At 37.5% G+C, this 18,318-nt stretch overlaps 1 protein-coding gene across 1 annotated transcript in view; it reads left to right on the top strand.

Annotated features, from left to right (window-relative positions):
* The first annotated feature begins 10,702 nt into the window (after nucleotides 1-10,702).
* Nucleotides 10,703-18,318, top strand: part of TMC1 (transmembrane channel like 1) — a 49,022-nt gene continuing 41,406 nt past the window's right edge. Inside the window, exon 1 of the mRNA XM_079331550.1 lies at nucleotides 10,703-10,758. Coding sequence (XP_079187676.1) covers nucleotides 10,725-10,758 — 34 coding nt within the window. The 5' untranslated portion in view covers nucleotides 10,703-10,724. The remainder of the gene's footprint in view (nucleotides 10,759-18,318) is intronic.

Here is an 18,318-nt window from a genome sequence, read left to right as displayed (position 1 = left end):
AGTGTGCAGTGAGGCAATCACATCCCTTAACCACACAGTGATTCTGTGCTGTGATACTATATTCCTGGGAATGCTTGGCTCTTTTGGCTGCCACAGGACACTCTGACTCATGTTCACCTTGCCACCAATCCACATCCCCAGGCCTCTTTCTGTTGGGCTGCTTCCCTGCCTCTTATCACACCACAGTTGTACATAAGTCTAGGATTTTTCCTTCTTAGATGCAGAATCCAGCAGTTGCTCTTGTTAAATTTCATATGGTTCATGACTGCTCAGCTCTCTAGTCTATCTAGATCTCTCTCTAAATCTCCCTACCCTCACAACAGTTCACAGTTTGCTATGGTAGGCAAAATTTTTGAGTGAATTTATGTTTGATTCCTGTGTTCAGATAATTTATAAAAAGCATTAAAAAGCACTGACCCTAAATGCCAACCTGTTAGAACCCCAATAAATATAACCCTTTGAGCCCAAACCACCAGACAACTGCTCACCCAAAATATCATTGGCTTGTCCTGCTGTGTGTTGGCCAGTTTATCAGTAAGGATACTGAGAGAAACGTTACCAAAATCTTTGCTAAAATTAACCCTCCAACCCCCCCCCCCCCCCATTTCCTGGCATCCCTCAGTCAACTATGGGGGTGACCTTGTTGTAAAAGGCAATTAATTTAAGCAGCACTTTCCCTTTGTTAAGCCGTGGTGGCTGTGAAAAATGATTTTGTTGCCTCTCAAGTGTTTTTCAGTAGTTCCCAGATTAACCTTCTCCATATTTTCAGCAGGCACTGTGAGACTGACAGGCCTGTCTGTAATTACTAGCCTTCCTTCTTTCCTTTCTTGAAAAATGGGACAACTTTTGCTAGTTTCCAGTTCACTGGGACATTTCCAGACACCCAAGATGCTGAAAATAATGGAGAGAGATAATGTGATGCCATCATCCAGCTCTCTCAGTACCCTGGAAAGAGCCCCCTTGGAGATTTATGTGCATCTAGGTGAGAAAGCAAGTTTTGAACAAGTTTGGAATTGCCACAGAGTATATCTTTCCCCAGTCATGGTCTTCCAACTCTGAGGGCACCAGGGCCCACCACTGGTTTTGAAGACAACAGCTGAAAAAGGCTTTAATGTTTTTGCTTTGTCTATGTCTGTGTCTATGTCTGTCTATGACTTGCTTGTGAATAGAAGACCAGTCTCATGTCTGATCCTTCTTCATCTTTTAAAATACTTGTAAAGCCCTTTTTGTTGCCCTTCACAGTGATGAGTAGCCTGAATTCCAGTTGAATTTTGAGTGCATGCAGGAGAAACACAGTTTCTCTGTACATCAGGGAGCAACATTGCTGTAGCTGTCCTGTGTTGCCTGTCTTTGGTTTCACTGTCTGTACACATTCATTTTTTGCACAAGTTCTGGGAGCAAATCCCTGTTCAGCCAAGCTGGTGTTCTGCCCTGCTAGCTTGACCTCTGACACTTTGAAATTGCCTGCTCTTACGAAATGGTCACTCATAAGAGTTGACAGAAAAGCAACCAGCCTTCAGGGACCCAAGTAAATTCAAAAGCAGATCCTCAGAGAACCTTACTCAGTATTTTCTTCTGCACCCTGAAGTCTGCTCTTCCTGTATCCTCTTTATTTTCTTTCCCCTTCATTCTTACATGAAGGGTCTTCAGACCATCCATTACATAAAATGCCACCCCTTCACCTTACCTGCCCTGCCAATGCCTCCTGAACAGGGGCTATAACTCTCCAGCAAGGCACCTCTGTTACAGGATTCCTCTCACCATGTTTTGCTTTTGCCAGTGATGTGTTTTCTCTAGGACTGGGCCAAAACTTCTATCGTCTCCTGAATTTTCCTTATTTATATTTATAGATTTGAATAGAAATCTTCAAATGTGATAATGGGGATGGGAGTAATAGTCACAGAGCTGAAGGGATGATATAGCCATATAAATAAATTTATACGACTGACCATTAAAAGAAAAATGGACTTTATTTAAAAGGAGGGTACAGGGGAAAGGCAAGGTCAGTATATTTGAAAATACATATTTAGACATGTCCACCTGTCTGCCTCTGTAGTTAATGTCTGTCTTCTCTGTAGCAGACTTTTGGTATATGTTGTTCATATGGTTCATGGGTTCACAAAATTATTTGCAGTTGTTTAAACTTGACAGCCACATTTAGGTTTTGTGATTCATATGCCTTTTGGATACATGGAGATAGAATTAAATTTCTAATTTTTCTCCTGGATGGAAGAGATGAAATAAAACATGTAGATGTCCTTGCTTTCTTCTGTAGTTTTTCTTTGCTTTGTTGAGTGGTACAATTTGTGCATGTAAGTATTCATTCACTGTTAGAAACACCTGCCAAAAAGGAAGGTTTGCATGTCATAGCAAATGTGGACTCTTTCCAGAGCCTTTATCTCTTGTAGTTAGCTGCTCTCTGGATGTTGCTTTGAAGTTATTTCCATACAATGAAACAAAAGAGTGCATTGTTTATATCACTGACAGATTGACCAAGAATGGTATTTTATCTCTACCACCCAAACAGTTGATTAATTTAGATGTAACAGGTCATGGAAAGAATGAACATAACTGACACGATGCAAGATTAATGCTGTTTAATTTTCATGCTCTCCCTTTTGCTCTTTTTAGGCAAAACATCTGTTGAGTGGTCCATTACTTTCCAAAGTAATGAGACTGTGATTTCCCTTTGATGCAGGTTTTGTTGTGAGGGAACCCTTGCATTAAGGTGCAGTTGGTTTGCATGAATTGACATCTGCTGATAGCTGAAGCTGCAAACCCACAGGGGAGGTCAGAATCACAGAATCACAGAATAGGCTGATTTGGAAGATGCCCAGGCAGATAATTTAGTCCAACTCGTGGCCCTGCACAGGACAGCCTAAGAATCATGCTGTGGGCCTCATAGCATTGCCCAAACACTGCTTGAACTCTGTCAGGCTTGGTGCTGTCACCACTTCCCTGGGGAGCCTGTTCCAGTGCTCAACAGCCCTCTGGGGGGAAAAAAAATCCTGATATCCAGCCTGAACACCCGCTGACACAGCTTCATGTTATTTTCTTGAGTTCCCCCATTGGTTGTGAGAGTAAAGAAATCAGTGCCTGCCTGTGCTGGTTTGAAAGCAAACCAGTGGGAGATTTCAATTTAATAGGAAAATTAAAATAATATGCAGTAGTACAAAAACACTGACAGAGTCAGAATACAACCTGACACCCTGTCAGTCAGGGTGTTGGTAGAAGTCCAATCAAATGGTGGCTGCAGTCATCTTGCAGTGGCAGATGTGGTTCTGCTGAAGCAGTGGTCCTGTAGAAGACTGCAGTTTTCCTCTGAAGGCCCAGTGGTGTAGATGGGTCTGGTCTTCCTCTGGTAATCCAGTGGAAAAAGGCTGCTTTGTTTCAAGCAAGAATGAAACCAAGAATGGTTTCAAGCATCAGCATTTTATTATTCCCCAGTATAACCTTTTATACCCTGTTTCTCATATGCACAACATCTATGTACCCTTTTATTCTTTTTTGATTGATCACTGCACATCAGTATTCTGTGCTTCTTTTTCCTTCAGTGCTGTTTACACGTCAGATATGTGTGCATCCCATTGGGGATGAGGCTTGGCCCCAGCCCCATTCTGTATGTCCCATAAAATGTTCTTCTACACTTGTGGTGTTCCAAATCTCAGGTTTTATCTAGGTAGGAAATGCTTGATTCCTACCCCTGGGTGGAACATCTCTCAATGGGGTGATGTAATTTTATCAGCCGTGCAGTGAGACCCAATGGCCCATTAACAGAAGATATCTCCCTGGAGGAAGGAGGGGTTGTAGAAGAGAAGGATCACTGCCTCCCCTGGTTTTAACAGATGGTGATAGAATACATACTTTTGATTACATCTCGCATTGCAACCTAAAATACTGACCCTTCACTTCTTATGTGGATGTTGAAGACCACTGTGAGGTCTCCCCTCAGTCTCCTCTTCTCCAGACTGAAGAGACCAGGCACCTCAGCCACTCGTCATACGGTTCCCCCTCCAGACCCTTCACCATTCTCGTTACCCTCATTTGAATGTTCTCTAACAGCTTCATGTCTGTTTTATATTGTGGCACCCAAAACTGCCCCCAGCACTCAAGCTGAGGCAATTGCCCCAGTTCAGAGCAGGACAATCCCCTCCTTTTCCCAACTGGTGGTGCTGGGTCTGATGGCCCCAGAACACACTTAGCCCTCCTGGCTGCCAGGGCACTGCTGGCTCGTGTTCAACTCACCATTAACCAGGACTCCCAGGTCCATTTCTGCAGCACTGCTCTTCCATCTCTCATTTCCCAGTGTGTCTGTACATCCAGGGTTTCCCTGTCCCAGGTACAGAATCTGGCACCTCTCCTTGTTAAACTTCGTGTGGTTGGTGATTGCTCAGTTCTCTTATTTGTCAGGGTCTTTCTGCCCTCAAAGCAGTTGTCAGCTCTTCCACGTAAGTGTCATCTACACATGTTCCTTTTAGTCCTGCACGCAAGTTGTTGATGAAGACCTTGAAGAGCACATGGCTGAGGATGGAGCCCTGCAGGTCTCCACTAGTGGTGCCACTAGTGTCTGATGTTACCCTGCTACTCCAGTGTCTGTTCTCTGGAGGTTTTCCCAGCAAACTGTAATTCCAATCTCTCTCTGTTTGACACTGTTGTATGTGTGTATGTATGGCCGAAGAGTGATGGAAAGAATAAAATAATAATTTTTCTCCATTCCTCCATAAATGAGGAGCATTAAGTCAATTAATATAATGTGTGTATGAGTAAAACTGCAATTAATGAGTGAATATTGCATCACATAATGAAAATGTATGCCAATAGAATTATAAATTTTTTTTCCCAGAATTTGGCTGATAGGCCAGGACTGTGCAACATGGCATGTTGCCCACAGAAACTGGATACTTGGAGACATTAAGAAACTTCAGGAAGAAAACAAAGTTTTTTCCATGGCTCATACTCAGCTGTCTCACCTCCTCTTGGGGATAATTAGAAGACTGAGCCAGGGCTTGGAGGACCAGGAACACCTGGTTGATTGAGGCATTTTATCACCATAGAGATGGAGATCGTTGTGCTTAGGAAAATCCTTTTTCTAAAGGATTTGTGTTGCTAAATGATGGAACAATGTTATTATGTAAAGACACAAGGACAAGAGTATTCCGAAAAAAGTCCTGTAAAATTGCCTTTGTCTTCCAGTGAATACCAAAGCTTATGTGAAGAAAAGTTCACTAGCATGTCACAATGGTGTAGTTTTCAGAAAGATTTTTAGAATATTAGCTGAATTTTGTCCAAATCATAGTAACTTTAAGACAGACTTCACTGTCTATTATACTTAATGGTGTTGTGTTGTTTTGTTTTGTTTTGTTTTGTTTTTTCCTTAGAAGATCTTCTATGTTGCAAATAGTTCTTTGAATATACTTAACTTTGTCTTTGGTTTTAAGGGGAAGGTGATTTTATGGTTTCAAGCCTCAGTTTGTGTGTCCAGGGTTAGAGCACGGTATTTTTCAAGTAATGGAAAAAAATCTAGAGTTGTTCCACTGGGTGCAGCCACACCTAAGTAGTAAATGCAATCATTTGAGCAGTGTGCCAATTTGTCTGCATAGCAGTGCTAGAAGCAGTCACATAGGAAGTCTTTGCTGCCATTGTGTGCTGCTGGATAATAATAAAAAAAAGCAGGTCTATTAATGACCATTCATTCAGCCATTAATTTCACTAGAAGAAAAACAAGAACATGATTCTAAGGAGAATTATTTAATTTTAACTAGTATAATCATTATGGCAATATATATATATATATGCATATCTTCATACTAAATTCCCAAACATTTCCAGAAGTGATGCAAAAAGGGAACATATGGATCTATAGAAACTCTGCTAAATATTTTCTTTTCTAATTAAAAACCCAAAAAAATTAGAGAGTTTTGGTGAATATTTAGGGTTTTAAAGTGGATTTTGAGGTTTTAATAAGACATTCCAATTACTAATAGAGCAGGATAGATTCACTGACCAAGACTAATTTGGATAAATTCTTCTAAATCATGTCACCCAAATATCTTTATTCTCGTCAATTGATTAGAATTTTTTAATGTCTTCTTTGTGAGACTTTTGATGTTTTTTCTCTCAACCCTGTTTTTTTGCCTACCACGAGAATCTAATACAAATTACATCCTGCTGTACTTCTAGCTTAAATTCCAGGGTTTTTTTTAGAAAAATGTGAAATACAGCATTTCAGAAATGTCAGAGAAATTACAAATGGCTTTAGAAACAATAATTATAAAAGTGTGTTGGCATTCCCTGCAGTTTTTCTAACTTAGTTGTTAGATTTCCTTTCCACAAGGGACACAGAGATCTCTGCACAAATAAAGTTCTCTCTACAAATAGATTTAAGCTGTAACTCTATTCTCAGTCAATATGAGTGAGGCATCAGAACAACATTGCTTGTACATCTGTTTATGGCATTCCCATATCAATGTTCAACTCGTTGACTTGGGAATTAATAGTCAAAGAGAATGCAAGTCAGCTTTTGGAAGTTTCTGGCATGAAATTAGTGAATCTGGTTGGTTATCTCACTGTGCCCTTCACCCTTGCCCTCACCAGGGTCCCCCCAGTGCCAGTGCCACCTCCCTGCTCTGATAGCACTGCTGCAGGCTGGTGGCCCCAGGGAAATTTTGACCCCCATCCCACCTCAGCCTCTTCCTGGTGCAGCCTCCTGCTGTTCATCCACTGAGCTGTGAAAAGATGTGGGATAATGAGGGTGGTAGGCACAGACTTACCAGTTAATGCTGTTCAGGCTCATCTGAGTTGTTTGAATGCAGAGTTAGGGAAAGATTTACATTAAGTAGTACATTAGAATGAAAAAAGAGTTTTTGATTGTTTTATTATTTACTTCTAGAGCTCCCTGATTTTATAATGTCCTTCTGCAGGTAGAATATACATTTTGAGTGCCTTTAAACAAAATGGCATTTTAAAATTTCATCCTGAAAAGAATAACCTTTAGCAAAGTCTGTCAGAAAATATAGCCTTATGTTTTGCATTAAGTTTAAAAACAGACGAACAATTCACCTTGAAACATGTAAAAATCAACATTCAGTGCATTTCATGGCTGAAGAAAGGGTTTCCAGCTGCTGTGTAGAAGAGTGAAGAAGGAAATTACAGTGGTTCTTTGTGCATGGGTTGTGGCACAGTAACTTAAAAGCTGTTTGTTTATAAGCAGATTCAGATTCAGACGCTTGCAGATTTACAGAGGTATTAATGTTTATATAAAACATGGTTAAGTCATCATTCTTTGGTGCAATTGCTGTTTTCCCTGGCTGGATTTATCTGTTTGGCAGAGGACTATCACTTCAGCAGTATATAGACCAGTACTTTCCACTTCTTCTCATGGATTTTCAGCTAGGTAGAGATAATTGTGTATTGCCGTCTTTAGCTTTCGCCTACTATGCATCCTTCAGCTCTTGGAATATATAATAAATATTTCTGACAAAGAGATGCAGATTTGAACAGAGGGAATAAAATGTGACATGTTTGCCAACAGTGGAAGCTTTCACAATGTTCAACAAACTCAGTCAGGATTAAGGCCAGTTCTCCAAATCCATCTGCATTGGGACTATTTCAATTTTTTAAAATTTGTTAAATTCTCTATTGTTTTGATTTCATTGCTATGGTATAGATCTAAATTAAAGTGATTTGAGGTTTTTGTTTGTTTGCTTGCTTGCTTGGGTTTTAGTTTGTTTATTTGGTTTGGCAAAAACTGTTCTCAATCTCTGACTAGTATTTGAACTCCCAGGATAGACTCCCAGTCTAGCACATATGTCCTTGCTATGTTAGCTCCAGTGAAAAGTCACTCTTCAAAGGTTTGCAGCCTCTTCCTGTCTCCTGACCCTGGCTGCCCTTTCCCACATCATGTCAAAATTTGACTACTTCATCTTGTGCTAATACAATTGTTTGTGGACTGTGTTGTGATGGGATCACTGCATTAAGCTGACTTAAGAAACTGATGATTTGCTTTGATTAGAGATCCAGTCTGCACTGCCACCCCACAGTGACGTACTGCTGAGAGCAGCAAGTAGTGGAACTTAAAGAAATATTTAACTCTACTGCCACAAATATAAACTACAAACCAGACTGGAAACACTAACAAATACTATACTGATAAAACTAATTAATGAAATCTGATTGCTGACTGAGTCAGGAGATTTTGAGAAACACATGAAGTGGAATGTGCAATTCACGTGCATCATTGCAAATACTCACCCACAGACAACATTCAAATTACATGTGTAACTTTTATTTATGTATTTTTAAAATATTGCCTTTGCATCTCTTATTTTTGTATTTTGTGGTTTTTTTGGGGTAAGATTGATAAGTCAGCATTCAATATTTGTCCTTTTCCTTTTTGTGAGGTTAGGGAACCTCCGGTGCTCTAGGCACCAAATTCATTGGGTTCTCTTAAATGAGCAAAGCAGTTAATAGTTGCTAAAAGGTTATTTATTACAAAGCACATTTTATTACAAAGCACATCAGTCTCAAAAGGCAAGCAGACAAGCAACGGCAAAAGGAAATAGCAAAAGCAAATGGCAAGAAGCCCTGGCAAAAAGCAGATAGCTAAAAGCAACAACTCTCCCCAGTACATACTCTTATATAGGATTTTCCCAACAAGTTAAGACACAAACTCAGACCACCATTCCTTAACTTATTAGAATTCTAGTTTCTTAGCACACCAGGTTCCCTATAGACTATGCATATGACTATCTTGTTTTATCTGAAAAATGTAAGGAGTATTACCACAGCTCTATTATGTCTAAGTCCTGTCTGCAACCATGGTCTTTGAGCCTCTACTGAAAACATCAGTATTTTTTTTTCAACCATCACTAGAACTTGCTCTGCTACTCTGGCATTTGAAACCTTTCACTTAGCAAAAGCACTAGAGCACACACTAAAACTTACTGACTTCTACTTAAACAACTACCTTACGTGTAAGTGGCTTAATATACTTCATCTAAAGGCTTTAATTCAATCCCTGCAGTCTGATTCCTCCCTGAAGAATTCAGAGAGACCCCGACTCACTGACTCCAACATCTTTTTGCATATCCAGTAAAATATTTTCCAATGTGACTAATAGATGTGAGATACTATTAATTTTAAATTCAGAAGAAGGCTTATAGGACCAGTGCTTTCATCCCATTTTGACTGCAACTAGAAAATACCTTGTTAGAATTTTTTCACTGTTTCTTTTTTGCAAGTACTTGAAAAAACATGGTCATCATTCTTCCCAATAAATTTTTATTTCAGTTATTAAAGAAGTACAGAAGTCTACCAACTGAATTTTTAGAACATGATAATTACTTTTCTCAATACTTGAAACATAGTCTAACTGGGGATATTCAGAGATGATTTGAATGCTTTCCTAAATTTCTCATTTTGTATTAGAAGTCTTTCCCAAGTATATAAAAACACAGGATCTAGGATATTATGCAATCACTAATATAAGAATGCAGCAAAACTGAATAATACTGGTCCAGAAAATATATTTTATAGCACAGGGACTCTTGCAGTTGTAAACCTTAATCTCTGGGGGAATATTTCAAACATACAATGTTAATGCTCTAAGAGTAAAAAGCAATATATATAGCAATGTATATTAGCATTAAGTTTCTAAACAAAACAAAAAAAAAAACCCCAACTCTGTGCTAAAGCTTGAAAATTAAAAGGTAAGGTAGTCAGCCCCACTGGATTAATTTCCAGGTAAACTTCCTTCACACACCTGAATGACAGCTCCAAAGAAAAAAAAAAATGTCTTTCATGGCCCTGTGTGTAAGAGGATCCAGAGATCACTAAGGAGCATCTGAGAAGGTGGGTTATTCTGCAGATGCTTACACTCTTTTTCAGCTGGGTCACGCTGCAAGAATTTCAGATGAGGAGTTATGATGGAATTATCTAGTTAAATATTTACTGCAAGAATTGTATTTCAGGTTCTTTATTGGTAACGTATTGTTACAGATTTTTACTTCCAAGCCTAACTTGTCCTGTAAACTACATTTTGGCTTTCTTTCACTATTAATTTAGATCAAAATTTTGATCTAAATTAACTCATTTACCAGTTAATCTGGTAAACTTGGGGTGTAATATCTGGGTATAAAGGCAGAAGAAAGAGTCTTAATGAAAGTGCAAGGAGTTGTGAATATAAGCCAGTAGATATGTCAGAATCTGCTAAGAATTTTTGCTAAGATTTTTAAATCAGTGTCAGGCTGTTCTAAAGCTATGCAAATTAAAATTGCCTATGGTAAAAGCTGATTTTTGTGACAGAAAAATAAAGTATGTAATTTTCTCCAGGTGCAGAACTGTAGACCTCTATGCAGCATGAGAGCATACTGGTGCAGACACTGTGCAACCTCCTTCCTCAGCAAGGCACTTAAGCACTTAAACATTAGTGTTAGTCATAAGTAAGTACATTGCAGGAGAGTTTTTTCAGCAGTAATAATAAAGAATAACTTCTTTGATTCTTTTAATCCTAGCATGCCAAACCTAAATAGCAAACTAAACATTCATGAAAGATTTATCACTTACGAAATTAGTATCTTCTTATATTTCAGTGAGTGAAACTTCACCAGCGCCATCCGTTCAGTGACAAGCAGGATGATATTGTGGTATGCTTCATCTTGAGCCACTCAGCTTTCAGACATTTTCCTGTGTATCCAGCACCTGAAGAAGCCCTGTGAAACACCACGATGACTAAACAGGACAAGACAACAGAAGGAAATGGTAATTATGAATATAATTATGCAACCTAAGCACATGTTCATTTTCTGCATGTAGCTCATCAGTTGGAAAATTCTGTTTTCTTCTGCTTATTTTTTAATATAAAATCTTGTCAGTCACAATTCATTAACTTTTGTTCAGAAATGTGTTTTATTTAGACTAGTTGTAGCGTGATAGTGTGGCTTTTCACTGATTAGTAAATCAAAAGATTGTGACTACAGCCTTGTTACTTTTCTTACACTTTTATGTTGTAAACTACACTTATAGTTTGCAGGAAAGACTAAGAAAACAGTATTATTTTGTGGCTTCTGTAAGGTGCACAAAAACAATGCCTCCTTTTCTTACTGCTTTCAATATTTATTATGAAATGCCAAAAATTCTTCACAGTAAGATAAACAGTATTTCTATACTAATGTTACACTGTTCTGGATATAAGAAATGTTTTTGTAGGATAATAATGCCTAGTGGCTTATTCTGGCAATGTGTAAAGCAAGTCTAATATGGGAAGTGCTCTCAGTTCTCTTTCTAAAGCAAGGATCTCTTTGTATGCAACAAGCATGATGTTTCTTGTCTTCACCATGGAAAAAAATTCCAGGGACCTAATTCTTTAGCTCTAAGTACCAGGCCTGGTAATACTAAAGGGGCTTTCTAGATTTTTAATCCATTATAACATTCAATAATAGTAAAAAATGTTCTACTTTAATAGATAACATCAGAAGGGACTGCTGAGCATTTTGACAGAATATAACAAGCAGTTCATATTTAAAGTCCATCCAATTTGCTTCTTTCTTTATCATCTGAGCTCCTCTTATTATTCTTCACCAATTTTTTTTCCTACAGTGCTTTACTGACCAATTTAAATTTCAAGCAGTATATGCTAATGGAACTTATTTTAGCACAAGAAAATCACAAAATTCAATGCAGGATAGGCAAAACACTTAATGGCCACAAAAGAATTTTTATCTCCATAAGAAACATTATGAGCATATATATACACATTTTTCTAAGCATTTATAATGAACAAATTCTAAGACTAAAAAGGTTCTAAGTCTGCCATAAAAATCCACCTTTTACTTGAAAATACCTGACTGAATTGACTTGTATTGTGATCCAGTGACTTTATTATTAATTTTAATTATAGAAGATATCATTCCCATGGCAAGCCAATACTGCACACTATTTACCTGGAGAAGGTAAAGACTTTTGTCCCTGAATCATGATCACTCTTTGACACTTTTTTTTTCCCCAGGAAACTTTATCTTATATATATAATTTACAATAAAACCTAACAATCTCAATGACAGTTATGTGTGCATTTGGAGATGAGGTCGTGTGAGTAAACTTAGAACTGCATTATGACTCCAGAACACTAAAAAAGCTGGACTTCCATTACAAATAACTATGAGACACTTCCAGAATGTAGTTCTCAATCCAATTCTAACTTGAAAAGTCCAGGGGCTGGAGTTATATAGCACAGAGTTCAAGAACTAATCCAGTTAAAGTTTCTTTTCAGGAGGTTTTGTATCATCACAGTCCTGAGGAATATTCTTGCAAGTTTCAAATAATGCATTTTTGCCTTTTGGCAATTGTCTTCACTTTCACTAAGAACCCTTCATTTTTAACTTGAATATAAACCCTTTTCTCTATATGATCATGTGTTCTTCTCATTTTAACATCATTATTAGTGAATGACAATGAGCTAAATAAATCCCATTTCAGAACCAGAAAAGGCCAAATTGGTATGGTTTGAGTCAGCCTCAGACTTCTCAAGGTACACTGAACACTTAATATTCTGATCCTAATTCTTGCAGTAAAGACTGCAGCAAAACTGGAGAATATCCCACCACCACCATAATGTGTGATGAAGACCAAATGCAAGTGCTGTGTCTTGTTTTATTACAGCTCTCAATGTGCCCTGCAAGCTTCTCAGCTCTTGGATGAGGCAAAGCAGTCCAAGGTTAGATCCTTGTAGGGCACAGATAGGAGGGCACAGGTGTATCCACAGAGATGGAGTAAGGAACAGAGGCCTGAAAACTTTACGTATGTTTCCCTGAAAAGGATAAAATACTGAGGGGCTTCTCATTGTATTGTCTTCCCCTTACCTTTTGTAAGATTTGTAACAGTAATATCAGATTTTAGAATCCTTGCACTGAAATAATGCAATAAACAACATATTTATTCCTGAAGGTAGGATTAGCCTAGGATAAGTCCTGACCCTTAAACTGAGAGACAGCTATCAAACCTTGCCATGTGTAAGTACAGCCGAGAAGGAAACCAGAAAGAGGAGAGAGCAATCAGATATGTATCCCATGCTAGCTACAGTGTCAACATGACCTATGTGAGGTCAGCCTCTGTCCTTTCAGTAGAAAATCAGGAATTTTTTCTTACCAATGGAGAAGAAATGAGCTATTTATGGATATGAATAGAACAGATTGAATTTCCTCCGTGTGGTCCCCAACTGCATTTTTCAAAAATTGATTTCAAATGTTTCAAATGTTTCAAATATTAGGTGGGCGAATTTTCTTTACTGCAGAGAGGGAAAACTCATTGCCCCAGAGACAATTTCTGAAAATGATTCAGGCATACAGGTCTGCAGGGCACAGCAGGACTAGTAACTCTTCCAAGACCCAGATGCCCTTATGACATTGAAGCATAAATACTTCATCCTGGTATTTATGATATTGTCAATTTAGATGGGATAAATAAGCAATAAATTATCCAGTGAAAATAAATTTTAATTTTACCTTATAAATTCATAGCTATTGCTGGTCAGGATACTTTTTTTGAGTTGTGTGATTTTTATGCTTGTTCACTGAAAGAAAAATTTGTGACATTTACTGGGAAAAGCAGAGGAAAAATAAAGCATAGTCTGAAAGATTGAGCTTTATGGTTACTCCATAAATTCAACTTTTATTTGAGGTTTCTGTATTTCAAGCTCTCTTCTTATGTGCTCAAGACACATGTGTGATGTGGGACAAGGTGTTCTTCCCAAAGTCTGGAAAGAGACTAAGTGGATCAGGTCTCTAGTTAAGGTCTTGGATGTTGAATTCTGCACTAATTCACTTTTCTAACAGACCTTCTGTGGTATCTTGATATATTAGTTCTTGTGTATTTCACAGGTGCTACTTCTAGTGTCATTTGTTATTACAGAATTGTTGTGAGATACACTCATATAACCATGATTAGAAAGAATAACATGGAAATGTATGTAAATATAAACTGAGTATTACATAACACTTCCCTTTTTTTTGGCTAGTACTTGCCAGGTATTTATTGTCTAATACAATCTTTCATTTCTGACATTTCCTCTTGTTGAACAATTAGTTTATTATCTATCTAGGCTGATGTCTTTCCAGCACTGAAAAGACATAGCCCAGTTCAGAGGAAAGCACAGTAATTGCTTGGCAGATGATCCATTTCATTGGCTTGACAATTAATTAATAAAGTAGAAATATATAACATATGCAAAAAGTCAGCATTTTTTGATATACAGGTTACTTTGCACTCCACTGAATTTTTTGTAGCACCAAAATGCAGAATTGCTTAGCAGCAATCAGCTTTACACAGTAGTAGTGGGAGCATAGATATCACAAGAATGGGCTATATTCTAAGATTTAGTTTCAAGAATTATTTTCCCTCTCACTGTGAAAGATCCATAAAACTATATTAGTATAGAATAAATTTAAAAAAAATCCAAAGCATGAAATCTGGGTAATAGCTTCTGATAAAATGTGTATAAACAACTTGGGAAAACAAGGTAAGGGTAAAACAATTCATATGATCTGATATATAGACACCTTATAGAGCAAAGACTATGGTGTTATGCATGTTTTTTCTGCCCATAGTTTTCTCACCAGCCACCATGTCAATGTTTGGAGCCTTCTCCTAGCTGCCTGATATTCTGCCTTATGACTTGCAGATTGGTCTGAGCCCCTACTCAGGACACCTTCCTTAGGTCTTGCAGTCTTATTTATGGCTATAGTCTAAATAACACTCAGGTAAAATGATAGCTTACTTAGATTACACTATCACTGCCCTTAATCTAGAAAGATGAGAAAGTTTCCCTTAAACTACTTGGGAAAAAAATAAGAAAGTAATTGGATTTCCTAGACTAAAAGTTAGTTATGGGTATGAGTTATGGGCTATATTTTCAATTACACTTAATGATATATATGCTAATATAATATCATTAGGACAAGATGATGTATCCTGGAAGGTGTAGCAGTTGAGGTTTTGGACTGAGTCACACTAACTCAAGTTATCTGAGTCAAAGGCTGCTATTAGCCCATGAATATTAATACTGTAAAGATAAGGGGTTCTATCAACCCTTTTCTGGAAAAATTAGTAATTCTAGACAGTGCTTTTGTGACACTTAGTTGTTTTTATAGGAGGATTCACTGAACTTTTGGTAAGTGGGATCACACAATCTGTTTGAAAATTCTCAAGATTAGTATTTGAATTTCCCATATAATGAGGATTTTTTTTCCCGGCAATGAATACTATAATTCAACTTTAACAAACCAAAGCATAAAAAATACATTTTAGGACCCTGTATGATGCTAATACAGTACCTGAGAACTGCACTCTACTGTTTGTGTATGTTGTGGTTTACAGCAGAATATTGAAATTAAGTGCTAAACTCCATTTAGAGATAGTGTCATCACAAAGCGTAATTTGTGTTTGAATATTGTTGAAATGCTTCTCCTGTAGTTCATTGAAACAGGCTCTTACACAAGCACCTGAATTGCTGCATTGTGAGCTGCCCAGCCTGTTCCTTTCCTCTTTGGAAAGTGTCACAGAGTTTATGACCTGGAATTGCTTACTACTACTACTACTACTACTACTACTACTACTACTACTACTACTACTACTACTACTAATGTTCTTCCATATGGTAAAGTTTATTTATCTCTTATTATACAAATACCCAGCCAACTATTAACGTGTCTTTCAATAATAAGTGCAAACAGACACAAATAATTATTAATGTAGCCTGTTCGAAATACAAGCTGCCAGGGGCAGCTGCACTGTGCACTGTGGGGTGGCTGTGCAGCTTACACAAACCCATGTATATACGTGTTCAGAGCAGTTCTCAGGGGTGACAAAGCTCTTCCATTCCTTCTCCTCAGTGATTATTTTCTCTTCTAAACAACACCAACTGCTATCACAGCTGCCACAATGGATAATTTTTAGCTCTATTTTAAGCTTCAGCAAAATGCTCTCTGTATGCATCTATGTCATACCCAAGGAAGAGGTCTCGTACTTTGTAGACACATCAAAATGAGAAAGACACACCTCCAACAGTCTTCCTATTAACACACTGTATCTTCATATGAAATTCAGTTTGGAGATACAATTTTAAATCTTTGCAGGCAAATTTTGAAGGCGCACTAGTGCTTGCTGGGCATAGCTATAGTAGCCACTTCTAGCTAATCCCATATAATCACTGGTCATGCTTTCCAGGTTTGTTTTATGGCAATTTGGTATTTGTTTGATTATAGGCTTTTTATTATTTTTTTTTCTAATTGTTCTTTATCACTTATGTGCCTGATAATTCAGATCAAAAAACATTAAGATACAGAACTTGGTATTCAGACATGTTCACCCACATGTTTTCAATGCTTTTTCCAAGCAGTCTGAAATCTGTAAATTAGCTTAGAATTTTATCTCAAGTTTTCAGTGTAGTGAATTTGCTACCCTTATGCAACTAGTTTAAACAGACTCCAGCAGATATCTTCTACCTTGTTTAAGTCTCTGTGTCTCACATTCCCTTGTCACTCTTTTTGTTATGTCAATATGATGTCAATTCAAGCTTGGTAGACTTCACTGGTGATGCATGTTTCATTACATATGATAAGCTTCCATTTGTTTGCTTGTTGTATGAGCTCATCAGGCTGCACTGAGGCCACTCTCTAACAAATAAAGTGCTTTTCTGGGAATTTCTGTTTTGCCATAGGAGGTCAGCCAAAGCATTTGTTTCAATAAGAGATAGTACCATGAGAAGTATCTCTTTAGAGGTGTCTGTCTTCATCTTTGCAAGCTTTCAATAGAAGCATAATGGTCTTTATCAAAGGAGATCCTGTTACTGTCAGCAGCAGGAGGCATGTGTCCAGGAGGAACAAGGGAGCATTTATTGTCACATTCAATTATAATATTGAATGACAATATTTTTGCATAGTCTTAAAAATAATGGTGCAGATCCTGTAGAAGTGGTAGGAAGTGTTAATTACAATTAGAGATTTTGCATAGGGAAGTTAGACAGTTTTAATATGCCAGTGAAATTCTGGTTAATAACACTTTGCCTGTTACTGTGCATAGTGAAGCAAGACCCTGGATTCTTTCTTGTTTTCAGCCTGGCATAGTCGGCTCCTTTTCTTTGATATGAGGCAAAGCCTAGAGGTTGCCCTTCACAGATAGCCACAGTAGTCCCTAAATAAACCAATTTGTGTATAAATTTTCAATGAGTTGCTAGTGCGTTAGTAAAATTTACAGAAGAAACTGGGGAACCAGGGAATGTGTGAAGAAAGAATATAAAGAAAATTTCAGAAATGTTAGAAATTATTGAAAAAGGAAGATACTTGCAGTTTCTCACCTGAAAAATGCATCTATAAGGATCAGCACCTCTCACCTGTCCAGAGGGAAACAATATACACAGAGAATATACTGATGATATAGGAGTAGAATGACTGCTACCTATTTCTACTATTTCATGGCAATCTCTGTTAGTCTTCTTATTAATTTCCTACTACCATCTATTTCTACATCTATTTCTACATATATTTCTAACATCACCCATATGTCTGAAGTGTTTTCTCACACCTACAAGCTCAAAAAAACCTCAAAAGGGCCCATTAGAACCTGGCTTCTCAAGTATTGCTTCTGAAGAAACTTTCCTAGGGAATATCAGTTGCAGTTTCAGATTACTTACATGTTAACTAATATGTTCATGCCAACATGTTCAAAGAACATGCTAATTAGATATTATGTAGTATTTTTATTATTTAGTTTATTCTCTGTAAATCTATGATTGTAGTTTCAAAGTGTACCAGGCAAATGAAGTGAATATTTTTCTGCTAATTGATGGGCAGCACAGACATTGTCTCTTATTGAACTTTTTAAAAATGAAAATTTAAATGAGAGATCCACTCCAAATCAAAGATTTTTCTAAGCAGAAACAGTACAATCTTCTGTAAATAGACCATCCCTCTAAAGCCTTCAATGTCAAAAAAATCTCATGTGACAGAGTGATAGAATAGCAGTTGTTTGTGGTAGAGCATACAAGCGAGTTTGATCAAGTTTTGTACTTGTGCTTAAAGATTTGGTTGTTGGAACTGAAAGTAAGTTTGCACTTTCTTCTGGAACTGCACTCTTCAGCTACACTGCAGGACTGGAGCTCTACGTGCTCCAGTCAGTCAAATCAGAAAATTATTCTTTTAGTATTTTTTAATCTCAACCAGTTATTTATCTCTCATGTTTAAGAAGATCTCATAAAATTGAGGCATTTTCCTCCTTGTTCTCCAAATTTTAGAGTATTTTTAGCATTCTCCTTTCCAGTATATTGCT

This window comes from Erithacus rubecula (assembly GCF_903797595.1).
Source record: "Erithacus rubecula genome assembly, contig: SUPER_Z_unloc_4, whole genome shotgun sequence".
Classification (NCBI taxonomy): Eukaryota; Metazoa; Chordata; class Aves; order Passeriformes; family Muscicapidae; genus Erithacus; species Erithacus rubecula.
This window is presented reverse-complemented; position numbering and strand designations above follow the sequence as displayed.